Source organism: Antechinus flavipes, chromosome 3 (assembly GCF_016432865.1).
Source record: "Antechinus flavipes isolate AdamAnt ecotype Samford, QLD, Australia chromosome 3, AdamAnt_v2, whole genome shotgun sequence".
In the NCBI taxonomy this organism is placed as follows: Eukaryota; Metazoa; Chordata; class Mammalia; order Dasyuromorphia; family Dasyuridae; genus Antechinus; species Antechinus flavipes.
Genome location: NC_067400.1, coordinates 304,504,556 through 304,530,054, shown reverse-complemented (window position 1 = coordinate 304,530,054; position 25,499 = coordinate 304,504,556). Strand labels below are relative to the sequence as shown.

General features: G+C 33.8%; 1 protein-coding gene across 4 annotated transcripts in view; it reads right to left on the bottom strand.

Annotated features, from left to right (window-relative positions):
• PHLDB2 (pleckstrin homology like domain family B member 2) overlaps window positions 1-25,499 on the bottom strand; it is a 138,835-nt gene that overhangs the window by 11,193 nt on the left and 102,143 nt on the right. For all 4 annotated transcript variants that reach the window (XM_051985267.1, XM_051985269.1, XM_051985268.1 and 1 more), the window contains 4 exons: window positions 23,217-23,424; window positions 9,093-9,183; window positions 7,394-7,540; window positions 1,022-1,241 (listed from right to left, as the gene is read on the bottom strand). In XM_051985267.1, the coding sequence (XP_051841227.1) occupies window positions 1,022-1,241; window positions 7,394-7,540; window positions 9,093-9,183; window positions 23,217-23,424 (666 nt within the window). The remainder of the gene's footprint in view (window positions 1-1,021; window positions 1,242-7,393; window positions 7,541-9,092; window positions 9,184-23,216; window positions 23,425-25,499) is intronic.

Genomic DNA, 25,499 nt, shown 5'->3' with positions numbered 1-25,499 from the left:
TTTATATGATTTATTTCTTTGGTAATCATTTGCATTTAAAAATCTTATTCTGAGAAGAATAGGTTTCAATGGCCTGTCAGAGGGACCCAGGACACAAAAAATGCTTATCTAGAAATATACAAAATAACTAAACCATCTTTTCTATATAACAGTCATTTAAAAATATGGGTTAATTATCATGTTACTCAAATCTTTTCTACTCCAGTCTAAATACTTCCAATTTCTTCAATTGTTCCAAATGCCAGACACAGTTTTGAAGGTCTTCATCATTCTGACTAATCCTCTGTAGAGTCAACTCAGTTTGTTAATATCAGTTCATAAAAACATAGCATTTCAAACTTAACATAACCTTCTAAATATAGATACATCTATTCAGAATAACGTAGGATTGCTCCCTCTTCTGTTTTGGACATTATTTGTCTATTAATGGGCCCACACTACTGGGTATCGTACAGAAATCAGGAGACACAGGTCCTTGTCCTAGACTTTTCCATTCAATTACTGCATGAATTTAGGCAAGTCATTTAATCTTATCCACTGCATCCTGGGCCATCACCAATTGTCTTGACTTTTATTCTGCCTCTGGACCTAGATGACTCTGGGAGACAAAGTGAGGCTAACAATTCTGTGCTGCCTTACTTAAATCTAATTCATGTGCAAGTTAAGACATTACCCATCATCCATTATTTTACCTCAACATATTGTTATTCATTGGTTCTCTTCTAAAATGAAGAACAAACAACAAAAACAACAACAACCTGTACAACGGCATTGGATTAGATAACTTAAGAGATCCTTTCAGCTATGAGATTCCATAACATGCATAACTGGCAAACTAATCTTTTTATAGTACAAGAAAAAAAATGGAAGAATTGTATTCCAGCACAACTTAATATAAAGCTTCAGCAGTAAGACCAGAAGGCTAAATGTTGATTGTGACAACAATGCTACCTCATTTTCCATTAAAAAAAAAAAAAAAACAGCTTTTGTAATCAATGGGTTGAAATATTGCATCACACACCTGCATAATAGGAGAATGTGCGTTTGTTTCGGTCAAAGACAAACCATCTTTTCTTCCAGGTTTTAATTTTTCCACCCATCTTGATGAGAAAGCCCCGACAGGTCTTTTCTGTGATGGACACATGGTAACAGGTTTCTATATTGTGCCCAGCAGTCTCTACATGGCTCCGCAGATCAAAGTCTTCCTTTCTAACAGGCAGATAGCGAGTCAAGGGTCGAGCCTAAAACAGAGCAAAATCTACCATAGTAATTATTTGCAGGGTTTTAGTTTATACACATCTCAAAGTTTATATACACCTCCTTTCCAGAACCAAGTGAAAAGCCAAACATAAAAATTACCCTATGTTAGAATTTTGAGAAAAAAGAATTCACATAAAAGGCTTAAACATTCAAATACAAAACAGTTGAGAATACTGATAAAATATTTTCATAAGATGATGCTAACATAATATAGGGGGGAGGAATGAAAAAGCAAACAAATAACAAACATTTAATAAGTATCTACTATGAGCCAGGTACTGTGCAAAGTGAAACTGGTATATAAACAAAAAAGCAAGGCAGTGCCTGCCAAAAGGGAGCTTATGTTCTTTTGGAGTGGGAAGAGGAATGTAACATGTTTATAGATAATAAAAAGAACATACATAAAATAAACACAAAATTATTTACAAACAACTGGGCCATTCAGGAAAGACCTCTTGTATTAGTTGAGCCTTCAAGGGAGCTACAGGAATAGAGAAACCATGTATAAAATACACAGAGGGGAGAGATATTGTGCTATTTATGAATAGGAAATAGGCCAAGTTTGACTGGAACAAAGAGTGAAAAAGAAGGAAACAGAGAATTGGAGTCAGATTAAGAAGGTCTTCAAATAGGAAATAGAGGAGTTAGTACTTATAGATCCTTTAGAGTTTTATTGAAACTTCCTGTGCAGGAGAGTGATATAGCTAGATCCATGCTTTAAGAATATCAGTCTGGCAGTTGTGTGAAGGATGGATTGGATATGGAAAGAATAGGAGACCAATTAGGAGGCTATTTCAGTAGTAGAAAGAGAAGTGAACCAAGGTGGGTTTGGTTCTAAATGATAAATGTGAAAAGAGGATAAATGGGAGAATCAGTAAAGTCAGGACTACGGTCCTTCTATAATTTGAAATTAGAAAACTGTCATTCAAAAATAATTTTATAGGGAATTTGGTGGAAGTAATAAAGGTTGATGAAGAATGTCCATTTATGGATGGCCTCTACAGATGCAAATTATTCTTTTGGTAACACGTTCTGTGCCTTATTCTTGCTACTCTAAAAAGAGACATGTGATAGTCTACAAGCATAAATTATGCAGTTAGTCAACTTATAAATATTTATTAAAATATTATAAATAATATTTATTAATAAAATAAATATTAAAAATATAAAGTATTAAATACTATCTGCTGGGCAGTATATTAAGTACTGAGGGGAAAAAACAAAATCAGCAAAAAACAGTCTTAACTTTCTTAAGAAATTCACTATCTGAAGAACACCTCAATTTACCATCTATAAGACAGAATGCAAAAGCAGTGATTACTTATTCAAGGAAACAAACAAAAAATATTGATCAAAATTGAAACTTGAACTTAATAAGCAGCTAAGGTTTTCAACTAGAAACAGTGTGACCTTAAACAACTTGCTTCTGCTTAGCTATAACTTTCCTCACCTATAGAATAAGGGGTTAGGACAAAGTATTTCAAAAATATCTTGCAGCTCTAAATCTTATAGTCTTATAAATTAAAATGCTACAGGAAGAATTCCTGGTCCTTATTGTGTATCTATTAAATAAATAACTAGAACTAAATCATTCAATAAGAATTTATTAAGCCCCTACTATTTCCCAGGCATTATTCTAAATGCTGGGGATACAAATACAAAAAAAGTGACAACCTCTACTCTTAAAGTGTCTTACATTCTAAATATTTATGTTAATGTTATCTTGCCTGAATAGATTGTAAAATTCTTGGAAAGCACAGATTTAAGTTTTCTATTTTTGTTTTCCCCTTTTTATCCCTAGGGCCTAGTATAATGTTTGGCTCTTGGTGGACACATAATAAATACTTATTGATTGTTTTATTACTAATGATATGAGAGGCAAATAGGGGAAGAGTCTGGCTGGTCCGTGAGAGATACATCACTGTGATAACAAACATAAAAAGCTAGGCATCTGTAGATAAAAACAAACAAAACTACTTTCAATCCCAAACTCCTTCTTACTTATATAAATTCAGAAGGTAGCCAAAATGATTTTTGAGTTCTTGTGTGGGTGAATAGAATTGAATGACCTAATCAGACATAAAACATATAATCAGGATTAAGGATAAGCTCTGCATCTTGGCCTGCCAAGATGGAGTGGCTTAGCTTTTTTACTCATCAGAATTTGGCAGAGTTGGCAAATAGAGCAAACCAAGCAACAACCCATTTCTAGCTTTCCTTCTTTGAGCTTCTCTTCTACACCTTCTACACCAGATAATGGCACTGGCTTTGGGGAAGAGAAAACATCACAAACAATGATTTCAGGTTTCCAGTTCTCTGGTTCCATCCTTCTGTATGCTATAGTATACATAAGTACAGAAGCAATTTAGCTTATATTTTCATATTTCATAACAGAAAGACTTAAACTTAAGTCCCGCCTGTGATACATATTGGCTATGTGACTCATGGCAAATCACTTAATATCTCATTGTTCTGAGAAATTCTTTAAGACTATAAGTTACAGAGAAGGCATAAACCTGTGTGAATAGGACTTTCCTCATCTGGGAGTTTTCCATATGAATTAAATCATAAAACTAGTCTCTATATCTATCAAAGATTATTTAGCATATTTAAAGAAATCCTGTGAGAAATTGAATGACATACGACCACAATGACCAAGACTGGTTCTTAAGAAGATGTGAGGAAATGTATTTCCCTACATTTTTTGAAGAGGTAGGGGACTGAGTGAAAAAATTAAAAATAAGAGAAATGAAAATTAAAAATAACTCTGACATTCTATCTCATATTCATCAAATTGACTAATACTTCTCGTCCATAGTCCCTTGATTAATAGGTAAGTTAGCTTTCCTGAACAGATTCCTCCTTCCCACTTTATTTATTATTATTATCATCATCATTATTATAGCAAAGGATGCTTCTTTGGACAAGGAGAAGTTAAAGGGATATATTTTAAAAATGAAGGTGATATTAAACAACTAACAAGTATTAAATGTTTACTATGTGGAAAGCATTGTGCTAGGTACTAGAAATATAAAAACAAAAGAAACCAATAATTTTTAAAAAATTAAAGAGATTCTTTTATTTCCCAGATTTGGGTTTAGTCATCTTTTCTTTAGGAAAATGCTACTCAGTCTCATGGAATACACTACACATTAAGGAATGCATAACATTGCTGTAATTTAGTCCTTTAGCATATACAAGCCTTATAAGTAGCTCTAGTGATGAGAGGAGTGACTGTTCAAACTATACTTTTACAAAGTGAACCCAGTAATTTGAACAAAGTGGATGCTTAATTGAATTTAGTTTCCATTCAGTAATGCCGTGAACATGTGTGGTTGACTACATCAGTGATCAGGAGAAATAAATGTGGGTCTGGAAGAATGATTCTACTCCTCAATTTTGGCATTTTGAATGATAGATTCAATTGAAGCCAATATTCATCAACTTTCTTTCCTTCCTACTACTTAAAAAGAAGACGTGATAATAAAAATATTTCTTTCCATTAAAAATTACCATTTTCCATTGGTATTTTCCATTAAAAATTCCATTACCTGGTGATGATTCTTCTTTCCTGCATTTTGCCAAAACAACAATAGGAACAACTACAACCACAACCAGAACATATCAACTATGTATAAATTATGCTAACACATAAGCTGTGAGGATGGTTTTTTCAGGAAAAAGACAGAAAAGTGTGAAAGATAAGCTATATTTTCTTACAATAGAATGGTAAAAAATTATGTCTAAATGTCTAAATCACTGAAAAGATATATTTAAGTACAAAATAAGAAAAAAAAAGAAAGTGTATCCTTCCTGCAATAAGAGAACAATATGCAAAATCTCAAGAGTCTCCTACATATGTCATTTAGTTACTTTGTTATAGAATAGAAATAGATATAGGTAGAATGGTAATAGATATGAGATCATAGATTTGGAGTTGGATGAGATCTTAGAGGATTTCTGCCCCATTCTTTTTCTTTTACAGATGAAGATCAGAAGACTTAAGTGGCTTGTCCAAACTTTCCTGGTGGTATTACTAGTGGGATTTAAACTTGGGGTCCTCATATCAAATCCATTATTCTACTTCTTAAGTACATAAAAAATTTGACAGATTGGAAAATACAGGCTGACCAGAGCATCTATGAGGCATTTCCCCTCACCCCTTAAAGCAATTGTCACATCTATCCAAAGAAAGGACAAAAAAATGAGTTTACTAATAAAAAACTAGTTACTTGAACACCAAACCCAACAAGTAACTATTTATAAGACTTATTCCTACATTATAGTACTATTCAATATTTTTAGAATGACTGATATTATAAATTATTGATAAGTATTCCAAGTACAAAATATAGAAGTAAAAAAAAATTCAAGATAAATATGCAAGAATCCTAACTGTTTTGGAACATGCATTATTGCTATGGGAGCTATAAAAAGACTAGGGGTTCTAACTTTGATTTTGCTGTTAAATGAAGAATGTGATTATAGATAGAACATGCTAAATTTGAAAGGTTCTTAAAATGGAATTGACATTATTTATATAGTGTCTTTCTTACGGAGAGTGCAAATATCCACAATATATGCTATCTTATTTATCATCATCATGTTCCTTTGAATGAAAGAAAACAGTGATTACCATCAAAATTTCATAGATGCCAAAATAGAGTCAAAGAACAGCTATACTAAATTACTTGGTCAGAGTCACACAATACATTTCACTGCCCAAATTAGACTCTTAGTATTCCATTTCCTAGACTCTGCCAATCTCAGACCATACTACATGTGCTACATGCCATAAAGCCAAGGAGAATGGTTTGATGTATTCTTTAGAAATGGATTCTCTCATTCATGTTTTCTAAGTTGTTCAAAGAAATATTTACTTTATTTTTTGACATACTTCTGTAGGTGGGGAGGAGGAAAAAAGTTCCCTGTCCTCAAATCCCTAAATTCAAGAAAATAAGCTAAATAAATTACCTCCTTTCCAAAGATTTGACTTAGCTGATGAGCTTCTAGAACACACAAATTAATTCATAAATAGTTCTTAAACCCTTTGCAACTAAAGAGCAAATATTCTCTGCCTTCATAAAACTTATTTGTGTTTAGAAGAAATAAATCTATATGGTACATAGACACCTATGATATACCATAATACAGAAGGGCAAATGAAAGTGTTATTTAGGGTCTAAAGGTGAAGACTGTTGACTATAGCGATAAAAGAAAAGGCTTCCCAAAAATGATATCTGAAAATGAGCTAATCTAATGAAAATTTTAGCCTACAGAGGAATATAGATCTTAGAATGTTAACTTGAGAAACAGAGACTGTGTTTTTGCCTTTCTGTGTATTCCCATTGCTTAGCATAGTGACTGTTAGACATTTAATAAATATTTGGTGATTGACTGAATCACTAGATCTGGAAAGGTCATAAAGGACCATTTAGTATAATTCTCTCATTTTATAAGATGAGTAGAAGTCCAATAGGAAAAGAGGAGGAAAATGGATACTAAGCAAAGGATGAAGCTAGAACAGTTCACAATGTGTTCATAGCAATTCTGTAATCTGGTCTGGTGGTATAATAAGGACAGGAAGTTAAATGAAATAAGGGTAGAAAAGTAGGATGAGTATGCTTTGTGGAAGACCATAAATACCATGCCAAGGAATCAGAGCTTTACTTAGGTAGTAGAGAGGACCTAGAAATAGTTGAGCAGAAGTAACATGACAGATCTTTGTATACATAAAAAGTATTTTGATAGAAACGGATAGCTTTGGATAGCAAAGAGTACAAATTGAAGGCACTATTAGTAGGTTATTGAAATATTTCAGGTAAGTTGTAATGAGACAACAGACTAATGGTAAGAGAATGGAGAAAAAAGAACAGAAAAGGATCATGGAATCATAGGGGTAGAATAAGCAAAAGATGTTAGCATTTTTTAATTTAAAAATTTAAAACAAAAAAGAAACATAAAACTTTTCATAGTCTATGTATGCTTGCAATATATTTCATATTTCTCTTTTTTTAAAACAGAATGATAGCTATATAGTAGTACTCCAAAAAAAAATTCTTGTTGATTTAGAATGAATAACATGACCACAAGAGGGCAACAATGCTACAACTTTATTAAGAATGTGACCAACCTGTGCTCTTTGCTTCTCTCGTATTTTCACTTCTTTTTCAATTAGCTTTTGTCTTTGGCTTGTTTCTTCTTGCAGTCTTTTCTCTAATAGTTCTCGACGCCGTTTTTCTTCTTCTAGAGCTCGCTTTTTGGCCTCCATTTCACGTTCCTAAGTACCATCATACCATGCAAAAACCACTGTTTTAACGAGTTTACTATTATTCATTAAGATAATTTTATAAGCAAATACAACTCAGAAGTCTTCTTTATTCAGGACTTGACAATTATAGTGGCAGTGCAGTAGATAATATAAAGAATGCCAGCTGGAATCAGGAGAATTGTTCAAGACTTAGCTCCAAGACTTAGTAGCTGTAAAATGGCAAGCAAATCACTAAGCCTCAGTTTCCTCATTTGGAAAATGAATATGATACTACCTATTTCATAGGACTGTGGAAGTAAAGGTTATTATAACTTTAAATTACAAATTGTCATCCAAATTTTATTTGCAGAAATTACTCTTGGAGTTTTTTCTCCCAATTTCCTGCTACTAATTTAAAGATATTAGTATTATTGCTGTTCTACTGCTTGGTTAGAGTGGACAATATGAAGCATCTTTATTCAAAATCTAGAAAGGAATGGAAGGGGAAAGGGAAAGGAGGGGCCCTTTATAAAAAGATGATAAGATATTTGGGGACTTTTCAAAAAACTGAAGAAAAACAAAGCCATGATGATCCTCTAATAATATTATTATTTTATTGCACATTATTTATATAACATGTAATACATTAATATGTCATTAATATTAATATGTGATCACATATTATTACATTAATAATTTTGTTCAGTCATTTCAGTCATGTTTGACTTTTTGTGACCCCATTTGGAGTTTTCTTGGTAAAGATACTAAAGTGATTTTTCATTTCCTTCTCCATTCATTCTCTCATTTTACAGATGGGGAAACTGAGGCAAATAGAATTAAATGACTTGCCCTAGGTTACACATTTAGTAAGTGTCTGAAGCTAGGTTTAAACTCAAATCTTCCTGATGCCAGGCCTAAAATTCTATCTGCTATGTCACCTAGCTGTTCATATTAATAATTAACATAGGCTAACGGTAGAAGGGAAAAATTTGAAGAAAAAGGATTCTCTAAGATCTCTTGGAAATAATACAACCTTGTCATTTATCAAAGAAAAATTTAGCTTCTATATTACATTCACCATAGCTTCTGTCAAATATATTTTTATATTTAGAATCAGAGAATTTCTGAATTTGGAGAGCTTAAATATAAAACTTATCATTTCAATGGAGAAGAAACAAGGAGTCCAGAGAACTTTTTGTTCATCACTTATTTAATTTAAGACTATAGGCCAGGACAGAGTGCTGACCTTGGAGTCAGGAAGACCTGAATCAAATTTGGCCTCAGATATTTACTTGTATAATCCTGGTCAAGTCACTGAACTTTATCTTAGCTACCTCATCTATAAAATGAGTTGGAGATGGAAATGGTAAATCATTCTAGTATCTTTGCCATGAAAACCCCAAATGGGGTAATGAAGAGTCAGGTACAATTGAAATAACTGAGCAACAATAACATCAAAATTTTAAATTTTTTTATTTAACAGATCATATAGCCACTTAGACACAGGAAAATTATTCCATTTCCATCTCTAAGCTCTTTTCATCACATATACCAAAATGGCTCTTAAACAGCAATCACTTACCCTAGATTCAAGTAAACGTGTCTTTTCAGCATGAGCTTGTTTCAACAGTCTCTCCATTTCTTCTATTCTGGCAATATTTGATGTGCTGGCACTGAAAAAATTAAAGGCAATGTTAAGGATACCATTATAGATTAAGAAATACCACACATTTTAGATATATGTAAATGAAAATATTTCAAATAATTTTCTAAGTATAACAAATGAATAAAACATATGCAGGATTTTCTCTAAGATATTATTTACCAATCAATAGTATGAATGGACTGCTCAAACTCTATGCAGATTATAGGTAGTGCTGATTAAAAGCAGAAAAATCAGTAAGTGGTACAAATTAGGAACACAGGATCTGACAGCAAAGGCATATTATAGCACAGTATTTGATATACTTAAAGACACCAACTGTGTTGGTAAGAACCACTCACTATTTAATTAAAAACTATTAAGAAAAATGAAAAGTAATCAGGTAGAAACTATCATCTCAAATTCTATATCATGACAAGCTCCAACTGGATATATGACCTAGATATATAAGGTCCTATATAAGCAAATTAGAGCACAAGCAAAGAGATACCTTTTGTAACTACACCTAGGAGAGAACAGTTGACCAAATAAAGCATACAGAGGATCATAAGAGATCAAACAGACAATTTTGATTACATAAAACTGGAAAGATTTTACAGAAACAAAATCAAAGCAGCTAAAATTAGAAAGGAACCTTTCTAGATTCCTAGGGCCTAGGAACACATTTTTTCAGCAAGTTTCCTTGATAAAGATCTAACATCTAAGACATATAAGAGCAAGAGCCATTTTGTAATAGATACTTGATCAAAGGATATGAATAGTTATCAAAAAAGAGAGGCCAGTTATCATCAGTCATATAAAGATGCTCCTATAATTATTAATAATAAAAATGCAAATAAATACAACTCTGAGTTTCTACCTCACAATCTAGTAAATTGAACAAGATGACAAAAAATAGAAAATAATTGCCAGAGAGGTTGTACAGTGTTAGTGGGGTTATGAACTGATCCAATTATTCTGGAAAGCAATTTATCTGCCACTTGACTCAGTGACATGGCTTTAACTAGGCAGATATCCATAGAGATCAAGAAAGAGGAAAATAATCTATATTTGCAAAAATATTTAAAAAATATTTTTGTCATAAAAGGAAGTAGAAACAAACAGGATGCTTATCATTTTAGAAATGACTGAACAAATTATAGCATATAAATATTATGGCATTTTATTGTATCATAAGAAAAGTCAAAGAGGACAGATTCAGAGAAACCTGGGAAGACCTGTATGAACTGATGCAGAATAAAGTGATAAGAATGAGGAGAACAATTTATACAGTGATTATAACATTGTAAAGAAAAACAACTTTGCAAGACCTAATAAGAACTCTGATTAATTCAGTAACTAAGTAAAATTCCAGAAGAATGATAATTGCATATATTTCCCATTTCTTGCAGAGAAATGATGAACCACAAGTGAAGAATGAATCATATTTTTGGATATGATCAATGTCTGTAATTGTTTTTGTTGAGTATATTTATGTGTTACGAGAGAGGGATTTTCTCCTTCGTGAGAGAAATTGAGGGCAAAAGGGAATAGTGATAGTAATGTTTTCATCCTCCAAATGAAGAAACAAATAAAAACAAGCTCATAAATAAATCATTTTTTAAAATGATAGAACAGAGTAAAGTTCAGAGGGAAACACAGACAAGACAGTTTTGGAACTTGATCCTTGCCATAGTCTCATTAAGTGTGTAGCAATTTACTGTATTATTCTCGTAGGCCCACTTTACAAATAAGAAAATTGAGACCCAGAGAGGTAAAATGATTTATCCAAAGTCATAGAGCTTGTAATTGACTCAAATCTCATTTTTTGGTTTCATTCCAAATACTTCTACTACATTATAAAAAAAAAAGAGTATCTGAAATGATAGAGAGCAGAAAGGATACTAGAAGCATTAATTTTTTTATTAAAGCTTTTTATTTTTCAAAACATATGTGGGGACAATACTTCAACATTAGCCCTTGCAAAACTCTGTGTTCTAATCCCCCCCCATTCCCTGACACCATCCCCTAGATGGCAAGCAGTCCAATCTATGTTAAATCCAATATATGCATACATATTTATACAATTATCATGCTGCACAAGAAAAAAAGAGAAGCAAAATAAAATGCAAGCAAAAAACAAAAAGAATGAAAATGCTATATTGTGAACCACAGTCAATTCTCACAGATCTCTCTCTGGGAGTAGATGGCTTTCTTCATCACTGAACAATTAGAACTGGTTTGAATCATCTCATTGTTGCAGAGAGCCATGTCTAATAGAATTCATCATTGTATAATCTTTTTGTTGCCAAGTATAATGATTTCCTGGTTCTGCTCATTTCACTTATTATCAGTTCATGTAAGTCTTTCCAGGCCTCTCTGATCATCCTGTCAGTCATTTCTTTTCTTTCTTTTCTTTTTTTAAAAATAACTTTTTATTGACAGAACCCATGCCAGGGTACTTTTTTTTTTTACAACATTATCCTTTGCACTCACTTCTGTGCTGATTTTTCCCCTCCCTCCCTCCATCCTTTCCCCCAGATGGCAAGCAGTCCTTTACATGTTAAATAGGTTACAGTATATCCTAGATACAATATATGTGTGTAGAACCGAACAGTTCTCTTGTTGCACAGGGAGAATTGGATTCAGAAGGTATAAATAACCTGGGAAGAAAAACTAAAATGCAAGCAGTTTATATTCATTTCCCAGTGTTCTTTCTTTGGGTGTAGCTGCTTCTGTCCATCCTTGATCAATTGAAATTGAATTAGCTCTCTTTATCGAAGAGATCCATTTCTATCAGAATACATCCTCATACAGTATTATTGTTGAAGTATATAATGATCTCCTGGTTCTGCTCATTTCGCTTAGCATCAGTTCATGTAAATCTCGCCAGTCCTCTCTGTATTCATCCTGCTGGTCATTTCTTACAGAACAATAATATTCCATAACATCCATATACCACAATTTACCCAGCCATTCTCCAATTGATGGGCATCCATTCATTTTCCAGCTTCTAGCCACTACAAACAGGGCTGCCACAAACATTTTGGCACATACAGGTCCCTTTCCTTTCTTTAGTATCTCTTTGGGGTATAAGCCCAGTAAAAATACTGCTGGATCAAAGGGTACTGTTGGTCATTTCTTAAAGAACAATAATATTCCATAACATTCACATACCATGACTAATGGTAAATGACTAATTTATTTAGTCATTCTCCAATTGATGTTCATCCATTCAGTTTCCAGTTTCTTGCTACTACAAAAGGGGTATCACAAACATTTTTGCACATGTGGTTCTCTTCCTTCTTTTAAGATCTCTTTAGGATATAGGTCCAGTAGAAACACTGCTGGATCAAAGAGTATGCACAGTTTCATAACGTTTTGAGCATAGTTCCAAACTGCTCTCCAGAACGGTTGGATCCATTCACAGTTCCACCAACAATGTATCAGTGGTCCAGTTTTCCCACACCCCCTCTAATACTTGTCAATATCTTTTCCTGTCATCTTAGCCAAACTGAGAGGTGTGTAGGGATAACTCAGAGTTGTCTTAATTTGCATTTCTCTGATCAATAGTGATTTAGAGCACCTTTTCATATAATTAGAAATAGTTTCAATTTCTTCATCTGAAAATTGTCTGTTCATATTCTTTGACCATTTATCAATTGGAGAATGGCTTGGATTCTTAGAAATTTGAGTCAATTCTTTATATATTTTAGAAATGAGGCCTTTATCAGAACCTTTGAATGTAAAAAAGTTTTCTCAATTTATTGCTTCCCTTCTAATCTTGTCTGCATTAGTTTTGTTTGTACAAAAATTTTTAACTTAATATAATCAAAATTATCTATTTTGTGATCAATAATGATCTCTAGTTCTTCTTTGGTCACAAATTCCTTCCTCTCCACAGATCTGAGAGGTAAACTATCTTATGTAGAAGCATTAATTTGAAAGGAAAAGACATAAATAGGGAGATGAAAACACACTATGTCATTCACATGTCACTGTCCTTTGCTGTTCAAGATGTATAAATTACAATACCAATAGGCTGTGCCTGTTAGCATTTTGAACTATTAATTCAAGAATGGTGATGGTATAGAACAAATAGCAAAAAGCAGTTCTTTTATTTCTACATAATTAATTATCTACTTCCTTTCCTTTCCATCTCAGGCTTTTCCAAACTTGCTCTTCTCTCCTGAAGTTTCAATACTCTACTGCCTCAACCTGCATTAAAAGTTGAGGACCTTACTTATTACTAAAAAAAACTATGCAATATGACTTAACCCATATTATCTTCTCAATGCAAAATCCCTTCATGGTATCCTTGATTTTGTACTCCTCTAATCTATGATAATGAAGTGGCAAGGTCCTTCAACCCCACTCCCTGTGCCCTTGACCACATTTCTTCCTAATTTACCAACCTCTTTGCCCTCTTTAATTATTCTCTCCCATTATTTTCAATTTTTGCCTAGCACCTGTTTCTTGCTGCTTAGAAATATGCCCAAATCTCTCTAGCATTAAAAATCTTCACCAGACCTTACTATCTTCCCAAACACTGATTCTATTAATTCTCCTCTCTCAACCAAATTCTTGGAGGAGGTGGGGGAATCTATCTACATTTATCAACTCTCTACTTCTCTTTTCACTCACTTCTCAGCCCGTGGTAATCTAACTTTTGACCTCAAAAGTCAACTGAAATTATACTTAACAAGTTTTCAGAGATCTAGTAATTGCTTGAGCTGACAGTATTTGCTCGATACTAAACTTTATAGACCTCTCTGCAGCATGGCTGACTATCATCAACTCCAACATTGTCTTACTCTCTTTAGGCTTTCTCTTTTAGTTCTCTCCTAATCCGTCTGCTTGCTCCTCAGTCTCTGTTGACTTATTTCAGTAAATAGATTTAATTATGATTTATATATTTCTGCTGGTCTAGTCCTGCAACAACAATTGCTTATTGGATATACCAAATAAAAGTTTCCAGAGACTTTTCAAACTCAACTCAACCTTCTCTTAAACCTACCAATCATACCTCTTTCTATCTAGAGTACTATCATCTTTCCAATATTTCAGATTCTCAGATCTCACTCTTTCTCACTCCACTTCTCTAACCATTTGCCAAATCTTAATATTTTCTACCTCCATAATATCTCTGGCATCCTTTTTTTCTACCTATATTACATCACTACCTTAGTTCAATCAGTCAGTTAGTCAATATGCACTTATTAAGAACCTATTATATGCCAGGAACCATGCTAAACACTGGGAATACAGAGAAAGACAAAATAAAACTCATCCACCCTCACCAAAAAACCATCCCAACTCAAATTTCAAATACCTGCTCTCTAATGGGGGGAGGTTCTCAACTCCCTTCAACTGGACTTTTGTAAGAGCCTTCTAACTGATATTTCTGTATTAAAAGTCTCCTTATTCTCATCTATCTCAACTACTACAGTGATTTTGCTAAAGCACAAGTCTGACTATGTCACTCCCTTACTTAATAACATTCAGTGATTCTCTATTGTTTCTAGGATAAAATATAAACTCTTGTTTAGCTTTTAATGACCTTCACATTCTGTCCCCAAACTACTTATCTATATCTATGTGTGTGCATATGCATATCTATATACACATTTATATACCTGTCTAGAATTAAGAAAGAGATGAAAAAATATAAAAACTGCAGATTCAATTTAAAAGTATATTGTATCCAAATTTCCCCCTCAGAGGAGCATTTGCTAAATATTTGTCAGCACGTTCCTGCATTTAGGCTACATAAATAGGTCAGATGACAGAACCAAAGGACTTCAGGCTATAATGATGGGGCAGATTATGAGGTCAGCTCTTCCATCTCATTGGAAGAAAGGAAATTATTGACTTCCATCTCATACAAGTCCAATGGATAGTAAAGTAACCAGGATAAAAGAGGAAAATGCTCTTGTTTTGGCAAAGCATTATTGAGTTTCAAATGGGTCCTGGGACTTCCATAACTGAGAAGGGGCAAGGGCATGTAATAGGTGGGGTTTCAAATAGTCCCAGTAGTAGAGCAAAGCACCACTGTGACCAGACTATAGAACTGGAGTCATTTATTTTTTCTCATCACTTTCAAGCATGATATTTATGCTATAAATCCATTAAGCAGAGCCTTTTTCTTGTGTTTTCTATAGATTTGGGTATAAACTCTAGGCCAAATAAATTAATAACTATTATTAATAGTAATAGTGATGATGCACATACTGAAGATGTGCATCAATATCTTGACTACTTTGCTCCATATGCTCATTACCTCAGGATCTTCAGTGAAATGGAAAATTTACACACCAATGGTTTCAAAATCTCTTGGCTTTTAAAACGTTGTTCTTCATTTCAAGCCATGTGTTTGCTTCACAGTGAATGTCCTGATGCAGGAGAAGCACATTTCCCCCCTCTCCCCCCAATCACATAACTTTTTGGCAGCAAGTGGTATCCTTGTTACAAAAACTGATGGCCTCAACAAAAAATATGAAGGTCAAATGTACCCACAATATGACAGAATACTATATTTCCTGTGGCATAATAAACCACAAGACTAAGCTTATGTCACCAGAATTTCAGCATGGAATTATATCCTTAATTTATATATATAATTTCAGGATATGTTATTATACAACTAAACAAAAATCATACCAGGACTTTATTTTCTACTTTTTTTCCAAATGGGTTTCAAAAAAGAAGACAAGAATGACATCTCCTAAAATCTAGGATTTTTTGTCATTGTATGCAGTTAGAAAGAAAGAAGGAAAGAAGAAAAAAAGGAAGGGAAGGAAGGAAGGAAAGAAAGAAAAATCATACTTATTATGCTTTTCTGAGGTAACTTGCTTAATGCAAATTCCATAAAAAGGCAGTACATTGCTTAAGTAGATAGAGTAAACCAGTTTCAAAGTGAGGAGGATCAAGATTCAAGACCTGCTTCTAAACACACTGGCTATATGACTTTGGCAAGAAAATCCTTATACCAAAAAATCACAGATCTAGTATCTGATATCTATTAATGAAATATGCATTTTCTATGAAAGAATAGGATCCTTGGGACAGGATGATATTGTTGAAGGCACAATGAGCTCAATGTTTCCTTTGATAGAATGTGTCTTAACAGACATTACTTCCTTAAAAAAAAAAATACAATCAGTGCCTATGATGGTATATAATACATAGTAGGTACTTCATGAATCCAATTATATTAAATGAAATAGCTTCAATAAAGAAGCTTGTAAACCTGAAAACATATGTACACTTTGCCTATCAATAATGAGATAATATTAAATGCTTGACTGATATTAAAAGAAAAATTTTTAAAAATGATGAGCAAGCATGACTTGGTCAGTTTGCTCAAATACTGTTCAAAAACTTTTTAACCATGCACAGCCAGATATGATCACTAGTCTCAGGGAAGAGTCTGATAGTTTTAAAATTCAGTATATTGGGTATTGGGAACACATAATCTTTCCCTTCAGTTTTCAGAAGATATTATGCCAATGTGGATGAAAGGTAAGTGTTTTACTTACACAGGGCTAACTACTATAGACTGTTATAATTTCCCTCTTTAAGTCTCTAATGGTGTGTTCGTAAGAGCACTTTAGGAGGTATAGATAGTGCTCAAGAACATTCTTTTACTTTTAGAGGAAAAAAGATTATTCATATCTCTTCAACTACTCTTATTGAGATCTCAGAGCTATTCATCTCATCAGTGAGAGAGGAAATTATATGAAGGCAAAAAAAAATTGTATTTATTCTTTAAAACTGGATAAGAAATCTTACAGATCCCTTAAGACCCAAGATCTTTTTCACATAAATTCCTATCTAGTCTAATATCCTTATGAAGTTGCCTTTTTCAAAGCTAAGAGCAGAGTTTGGCAGTTATCCCCACGACATTTCATCACAAAAGAACCAATCTATTCCTCCCCACCATTCCCCAGAAGTCTTTGAGGATATCCATTTGGTCATACAACAATGCAGCTGGGTCAATGTCTGACACCCTTATTATGTGCATGAAACTCTGCAGGCTGCCATCAAGACAAAAATAAAAGTCCCTGACCTTGGTGAGCTTAATCGCATTCATTACTCCTTCCTCACTTTAGACCACCTGCAGATTTGTTAAGTAGATCCTTTATGTTTACATTAATGGAGTTTGTAATAAAGAACTACTACTTTTCTGTCTTCTCAAGATCCAATTCAATGTGAAATTCCTAGTTACTTGAAAAAGTAAAGGTGACAACAGACATTTTAATACTTAAGAGATCAAGTGACCAAAATCTCATTATTATTTAACATAACTAGAAGGTATCTTTTCCAATTGCCCTAGGGAAATTTAATGTGATATAAAAAAGCTATTGGATATACAAAGTGGAATTGTACAGACAATCTGATTCAAAATCTTTGCTCTACAAATTAGAAAAGAGAGACCAGGATATTACTATATAATTAATATCCTATCATGTGCCTGAAATGATAAAATAGCTTCCACACACACACACATATACATCCATATATGTTTATACATAATGGTTCACCTTGGGTACTATGCCAGGAATTCAAACAGCTACATCATGAGTTTCCTCTTTTACCGCTGAGTTTTTCCCATGTTATTTCTACTAGATAAAATACTATGAATCATCATCAGAAACAGCTTTCTGTTTATATAAAAATATCACATATGAAATCATTAGATTAATGTTATTTGTGACTAAATTACTAAATGTTTATGGTTTGGTGCACACATATGGTGGAAATATTTACTTAAAATGTAATACAGATACCACCTAGAGACAATTTGATGCAGTAGAAAGAGCATTAGCTTTGAAGTCAGTAGATATATGGTTACAAATCCCTGGCTCTGCCATGCTAGGCAGGCCATTTATTTTCTCTGAGGCTTTTCTTTAAAAGAATAACTTAGAAAAAGATGATTTCCAGTTCTAGATCCTGTTTTTGACCCTAGAAATTTCCAAATTGATAAGATGTAAAATGTTCAATCATTGTCCACTGAACTCTCCACAAACATTACATGATCCTGATGTTGTTGAATTCTAACTGCTAAATGACTTTCCTTTTTCCTTAAAACTATCGTGCTGCCAGCTGTAGCCATAACTCCAATGACTTCAATATAAATGTGTGCCCACATAGTTTAAAGTATTACCCAAGTTCCTTTAATTCAGAAGATAGTTTGAAGCCCACCACAAGAACACAATTTCTGTTTTGTAATGGGCTGAGGCTCGAGTTGATGCACTGAGGTCCCAAGCACGTGAGGCTAAATAGTAATTGGACCATACTCTATTAATATATATGCTTGGAGAAAGAATGGCCCCCGCCCACTCTTTGTGCAAGTCCTGATGTGTTGTATAGGAAATGACGATTTTGGTGGGTGGAGGCAGGGGAATGGAGAAGGAAGCGGAAAGAGAGACTGCTGGCTGGCGTCTTGACATAGCTGCTCACATTGCAACCACCCTTCACCTCCAATCCCCTTTTCACCTGCAATGCCTCTTCACTCTGCTAGCTGGTTTCCTGTCACAGCTGCCCATATTGCTATCACAATCCTTCTTCACCTCTACTGAGAATAAAGATTGAAGATTTTCCCCTTAACCTGAATTCCTGACTCCAGCTGATTTTAAATACTCAGTCATCACACTGTTATCCATAATGTGAACTCAAAATCAACCCATGTGAACCATGGCTTTTTTTCTGGCTGGAGAGTTAACATATATAAAATATAATACATAGTGCTACAAAAATTTATGTAAAACAATTTCTACAGTGGGTCAGAAATAAAAAAGATAGAAACCTATCTGCCTGATCTTCCATGGATGCAAGTACAATTTTATTTACCCTTTTCTGAGATTAAGTGACATTTACCATTATTTAAATCTAGAAAATAATGATCCGAACATTAAGCTTCAGACTCACTATCCCCTGCCCTCACTCCTACCTCTATGAATTCCAGCCGTTTTGATCCCAGCAGGACACCTCAGGCATTATGTAAATACTGATTCAATCATCAATGCTGGAATTGTAATACACTGCCCTATAATTGTTCTAAGACAGCAGCATTTATTTTCTTTTCCCACACACTGTTTCTTGGTACATTTGCTTTTGTAATGGTTTAGTTTTTTTATTTCTAAAACCCTATGACTCATGGACAGACTCAAGTGCTTTATAAAGCTTGGTAAATGACCAATTAAACAAGGTTTGGTTATTTTTCCAATGGTTATTTCTCCCTAGGATGATCACCTCTGCAAAGGGAAGAGATCCTCTAGAAATTATATGCTGACATTATTTCCAAAATACTTTCAAATTTATATCTTGTTTTATTTTTGCAAAATTTTTGTATAGAATAGAAGAGAGAATATTATTGCTTTAATTTTTATAAACAGGAGGATTAAGACACAGAAGGCTTCTTTAAGGAAGCAGAAAGTCTGAGCAGTAAGAGTCAAAATTCTCAGCAAAGTGCTAGCATAGATTATCTTCATTCTTGAAGAGGACCAATGACATCACAAAAGTGATGACTTGAGTGTGAATTGGATTTGTGAGTCAGAATTGTGCAAAGTCATCAGCTCAGTCTCTCCTCCAGAATCTTCAGAGTCCAATGAGAAGATTCTAGGATGCAGTGGATGATTTTGGCCTTTCTATAGATTATAGTAAAATAACGATTTGGATCCAGAATATATTTATTCAAATCCTGGCTTTACTATTTATAACTTGTGTGACTTTGAAAAAGTTATTTAACTTCTCCATGACTTTATATTGTCATATGCAAAATAAAATACTTAGAAAATGAGAAATTTAATCTGGCTGCTCATTTAAAATATTTCCAGAGAAAAAATTTTCTGCTATGCTATTATTTTCATTGATATATATTGAATTCCCAGGGGTATGTGAGCCTGGGACTTCTCCAACTCAAGATATTAGGGTCTGTATGTTTATATTAATTTGAAGAGCATTGGGTAGTATGATAGAATCTGAGATCTAGAAGTCAAAGAAGGCTTAGAGTTCATTTAGCCTAACCCTCTTATTTTACAGATTGGAAACTAAGGCCCAGAAAAATTAAGCCATTTGACAAACTCAAAGGTAATAGAATACGAGCTAGCATTTCTATGGTGCTATAAGGTTTGCAAAATAAAACCTTAGGTCATTTTATCTTCACAATAATCCTGGAAGGGTAGTACTATTTATTATTTCTCTAATTTACAGATGAGAAACTGAGGAAGACAGAAATCAAGTGACTTTCTCAGGATCATACATCTAGTAAGTTTCTCAGGCAAGATTTGAACTACTGTATTGCTGACCCCAGACTTCCTACTCTAACCACCTAGCTTCCTTTGGGGGATGTACACTAGGCATTTAAATACAGCCAGAGATGCTCTAGGTCAACTAAGAAGACCAACTTATGGCTGTTCCCGCCCCCAACATACATCAGTAGAAAGTACTTTGTCAACTAAAGGCTTTCTTAAAAATCAGAAAACACTCAGAGCAGTGGCTCACAAGAACATTTTAGTTCATTCACATTCTCACTGGAATCTTGAAACTAAAAAAATTTTCCCCCCTATTAAATTTCTACCTACTTGGGATCAGTCCTTCCCATATTGATAAAATGTCCCATAGAAGGTTTTCTACCTTCCTACATTTCCAATCCTTGTTAGTCAAAAGTTGAAACAAGTTATTGTAGTCCCATTTCTTTGATATTTTCTCCAATACTTTCATCCTTATCCAGTTTAACTCTATTTTTTTTTCAGGCTCACTTTGATCCCAGTTATACTTTTATCTGTCTTTTCCACCATACGCTTTGAAATCACCTCTCTAATTATTATGAACAAATTAGCCATGTCCTGCTTTTATCTTTTAAGTGTTCCTTTCCTCCTCAGACTAACTAAAATTCTTCTTAAGGATCACTGAAACTGGAGCTCAAAGGAACCTTATAGTGGTTCTCATTACAGATTCATGGAATTGGAAGAAATTTTAGAGGTTATAGAGCTCAATCCTTTCTATAGAATCTATAGCTTTGTCTGAAGCCCTTTAGTGAAAGAGAAACTTCCCTTTTCTAAAGTTGTCAATTTCATGGGTCTTCATTACTTCTTTCTTGGACTATATAATATCTCAAGTAACCAATCTCATTGTCTTTACTCTTTCTCTGCTATGATCCATTTAAAAAACAATGGGAGATTAACTTTCCAAATTCTTGAGTCTGATCATGTAACTCCATTGTCCAAAAACCTTCAGTGCCTACCCTTTTTCTATCGAATAAAAGTTAAAATTTCTTGGCTAATATATATGATGCTCCTCAATTTTGATCCAGCCTGCCATTTCAGTTTTATCTCATACTACTTCATGTGAACTCCCAGGTAATCACACCTGTTTGGTGATGTAATCACACCTGCCTAGCCTGTGCATAGCTTGCTATATTCCAAGCTGTACTTTCCCAGGCATTCTTGGCTGCTTAATCTGCACTTAATCTGCAGTAATTCATGTCACTCAGACCTGGCATTTACCCCCTACTTCAGTTTGCTCATTGGCCAGTGGAGACCAGAAAGCATGGGAACAGATATGCTTGAGACATGTGAGAATGGACCTGCAGGAGCAACAAGCCACCTGCCTGGATAGGAGAAGAGACAGTTTGTCTGAGAATGCTAAAATTTTTCCTTGAACCCAACTTTCACATAGTCCCTTCATACACTGACTGATTTATCTACTTTTGTTTTCATTTGTGTTTCCTTAGCAACATTGAGGTTAGAAGCATTTAAGGGTAGAATTAATGATAATAAAGATGCTTCTTTGCTATTCTTCACTTTGAAAAAACACTGATATCTATTCATCTTTTCTCTCACTTTTCGTGATCTCTGTGAGAGCCAGAGCAGCAGGTCTGAATTCTGACATTTCTACGGATTGTACATTCCACAACTTCATTCTTTTAAATATTCTATATTCTAACTAAACAGATCTGCTCAACTCCGCAACAGTGCATGTATTACTTTGCTGGTAAGTTTGTTGAAGTCATGCTTCACATCTAGACTGATTTCTCTCAAACACTTGTGCTACTATGTTCATTTGCATATTATATTCCATTGTTCCATGATTAACTTTTCTATGTTTTGTAAACTTGAAACAAAGTTTTAATAACTACTACTTTGTACTCATCTTTGCAACTATGCTCCTGTCAGGACTCCTTCCTTGGATGATCTTTTTGGAAGAGAAGGAAATAGGAGTAGGAGGCTATTAAAATAGTCTGCTGTGAGCCTGAATGGACTAGGGTGGCAGTTATAAATGTGGAGAGAAAAGGACTGACTTGACAAATGTCGTAGAGACAAAATCAGAAAGACTTGGCAATTGGATGAATATGGGAAGTGAAGGAGAGGTAAGAGTCAAAGAGAACTTGGTGAACTCAAGTGACTTCAAAGGGTGGTAATGCCCTCAACTGAAATAGAGGATGTTTGAAGGAGAAGTGGCTTTAAGTAGAATGTCAGTCCCAAATTAGCATCAGCAATTAGATTGGCCTTAAAATGCATTAAACTAAAATATTAATGCTAGTGTAAGTAGAGCTGAATTCAAATCTTGTATTTGGAATTTATTATTTATGACAAATCATCAAACCTTTGTGGGGGAAGGGGGCTAGATTAATTGCCTGCTAACTTCTCTTTTGTCTCTAGAACTATAATCCTATGAAAATCTGTCTCTCCTACAATAATGTGCACTATATCATTCTTTAAGTGCATTCCTGCAGGATATGAATTCATTATGTAACACTTTGCTTATCCCAAAGGAACAATATAGACACAAAATGAGATAAAACAAACAAAAAATCATTTAAGTATTTTAGTATTTGGTTTTGGCTAGAACTGTATTACTAAAAACATACTGAACATAAGAACTATGAAGTCTCACCTTCTCTCCCTCCCTCTCTCCTTTCTTTCCTTTCCTTCCTTCCTTCCTTCTTTGTTACAGAAGACAGACAGTAGAGGGGAAAGAGAGATACAGAGAGAAGATCCATAAAAACTTGACCTTGCTTTTTAAAATGAACAGATGTCTTTTCCAAATTGTAAGCCTTACCTGGAGATATTGTCAGGAGAGCAAGCAGAGAGGCTGGTTTCCATGCTGTCAGAGCTATCCATGCTCAAAGTATCAAAGGCATGATCCTTATAACTATGATCTGGGTATTGGAAACTATTCAAATAGACATTTGATTCAGATGCAGTTCGGTTGTAAAAATCAGAAGATTTCTGCCTTTGTCCTTCATTCATCTGTTGGTGATTATACCCTAAAAGAACCACATGCCAAAAAAAAGTTAGTGTTTCATTTTTCAGTCTTGAGATCTCATTAAAAAGAAAAGAGCCTACAAACCCAAAGGCAGCAATCAAAAACATCTGCAAATGCATTCTGAGTCCTGTTCTAATTTGTTCCTAGGCAGATATGATCAAAGAAATTCAGTACACTCACACCTCAAGCAAAAGACAAAGAGCTAAAGAAGGCACTTTATGAGAGCCTTCTCTTATGAATAAATCTTAGGATTCAGGTAGCACATTTCACAAACTGCTCCTGGATAACTCCTATCCATTTACTTTAAGCCCATGAAGACACTGGATACATAAAGACAAAAAGACTAAAATTTAGGCACTAAAGCATCAAGACTTTGGTTCTTTTTAGAGCTGCTTTAAATGACATACTACCAGAAGAAAAGATGATTAAGAGAGTTTCTATGTCTTTTGTGAAAGTGGGAGACAAGAAGAAAGTTGGTATCCTTTACAAATAATTACTAAGGACAGATAGAGGATCAGTTTGGGCAAATCATGGTACCTCTCTGGACCATAGCTTTCTCCTCTATAAATTAAAGAGCTTGGACTATATGATCTCTAATGATATTTTCAACTCTTAAGTTGAAACTTATATTTTCTTCTTTTCAGCTTCTCTCAATACTTTGGGATTTATTTATTTTTCAATCAAAGGTGATCCTTTCTATTGAAGCTCTCTGCCTCGTTCTCACCTCAATCTTAACATTGAGGCATCAACATTTTGGAAATTTGGGCAAAGGCAAGTAAAAAGAAGTCTGATACAATAGAATAGCCCAAAGACCAGGAGTTTCCTCTCTTATCCTAGGATCATGAGAACTTATAATGTCTTTGAACAGCTCATAGCCTTTGCTGATTGTTATGGTTAACTTTTAGCATGAAAAAAAAAAAACTCCTCATGAAATTTTAATTTGGTGATTTATGCTTATATTGTAAAGTACTTCCCTTCTAAGTAGTCTGGCTGGTTTCACCAAAATAGTAGTTCAGATCTAGTTTCCTCTTACTAATTAATTATATATGCTAATGTGAAAAGGGAACAATGACAATTTAAATTCCCAATGAATAAAACACTTATCTTAGTCAACATTTAGTTTTAATGTTCTTTGCTCATCTAATGATTCCATGGCCCAGCAAACTTTCTAAAAGGGACACTGACAGTTGACAAAATTGGCTGACTTGTTCTTCAGCTCCTTTTCTCTCCTGCTTTAGAAAGGGTCTGCTAATTAGGAGTGAAGTGGTCAAAAGACAAGGATAGGATGAAGGAATAAAATTTATCTCAAATCAGTTCATCAATGCATTGACTAAGTATGTTTATGACAACCAAAAACTTCTATTTAAATAACAATTGTGTCAACTCTTTTACTATCCTAGATAACCTTTTCAAAATGCTGATTAGATCCATGCAGAGTACTCATGCTATTAAGTGGTTTGGGACATTTCAAATAATAAAATGAAATTTTGCTCTTAAAAGTTAAGTAATTTCTGGGGAAACATTAACATCTCATTAATATAAACTGTCATTGTGCATTAAAATTCTTACAAAAATGAATAAATCAGGCAAATGATTTAAAAGAAGGCGATTAAATAGAAAGCATATTATGAGATATTATGAATCTTCATCATATAGGCAAAGAAATTAAGCCATGGAATAAAGATGAATGGAGCTTTGTCTTAAAATACACCAAAGGTCAGAATATTATACTACTTCTTTAAATTTACCTTTGACACTTGAACTTTTGGAATGACTAATTGTTCTTTTTAAAGTGTTTTCCATGATTCATTATGAAAGAAGGAAAAAACATTGTTTGAAAAGATTGTACAAGTGGACATTCCTTTGGCCTTTCAACAAAGGCTCATGGCTCATAAAATTTCTAATGGGCAGATTTCCTTAGTTAGCAATGAAAAATGAATGCATAAAATGTACAATAATGTGGCAGAAAATATACAGGAGTGAGTAATAGACATTTTTATTTTCTTCTTTAAAAAAAAAGGTTGGCATGGTTACCCTTCCTCTATCCTGAATACCAATAATTTAAGACAATTCATT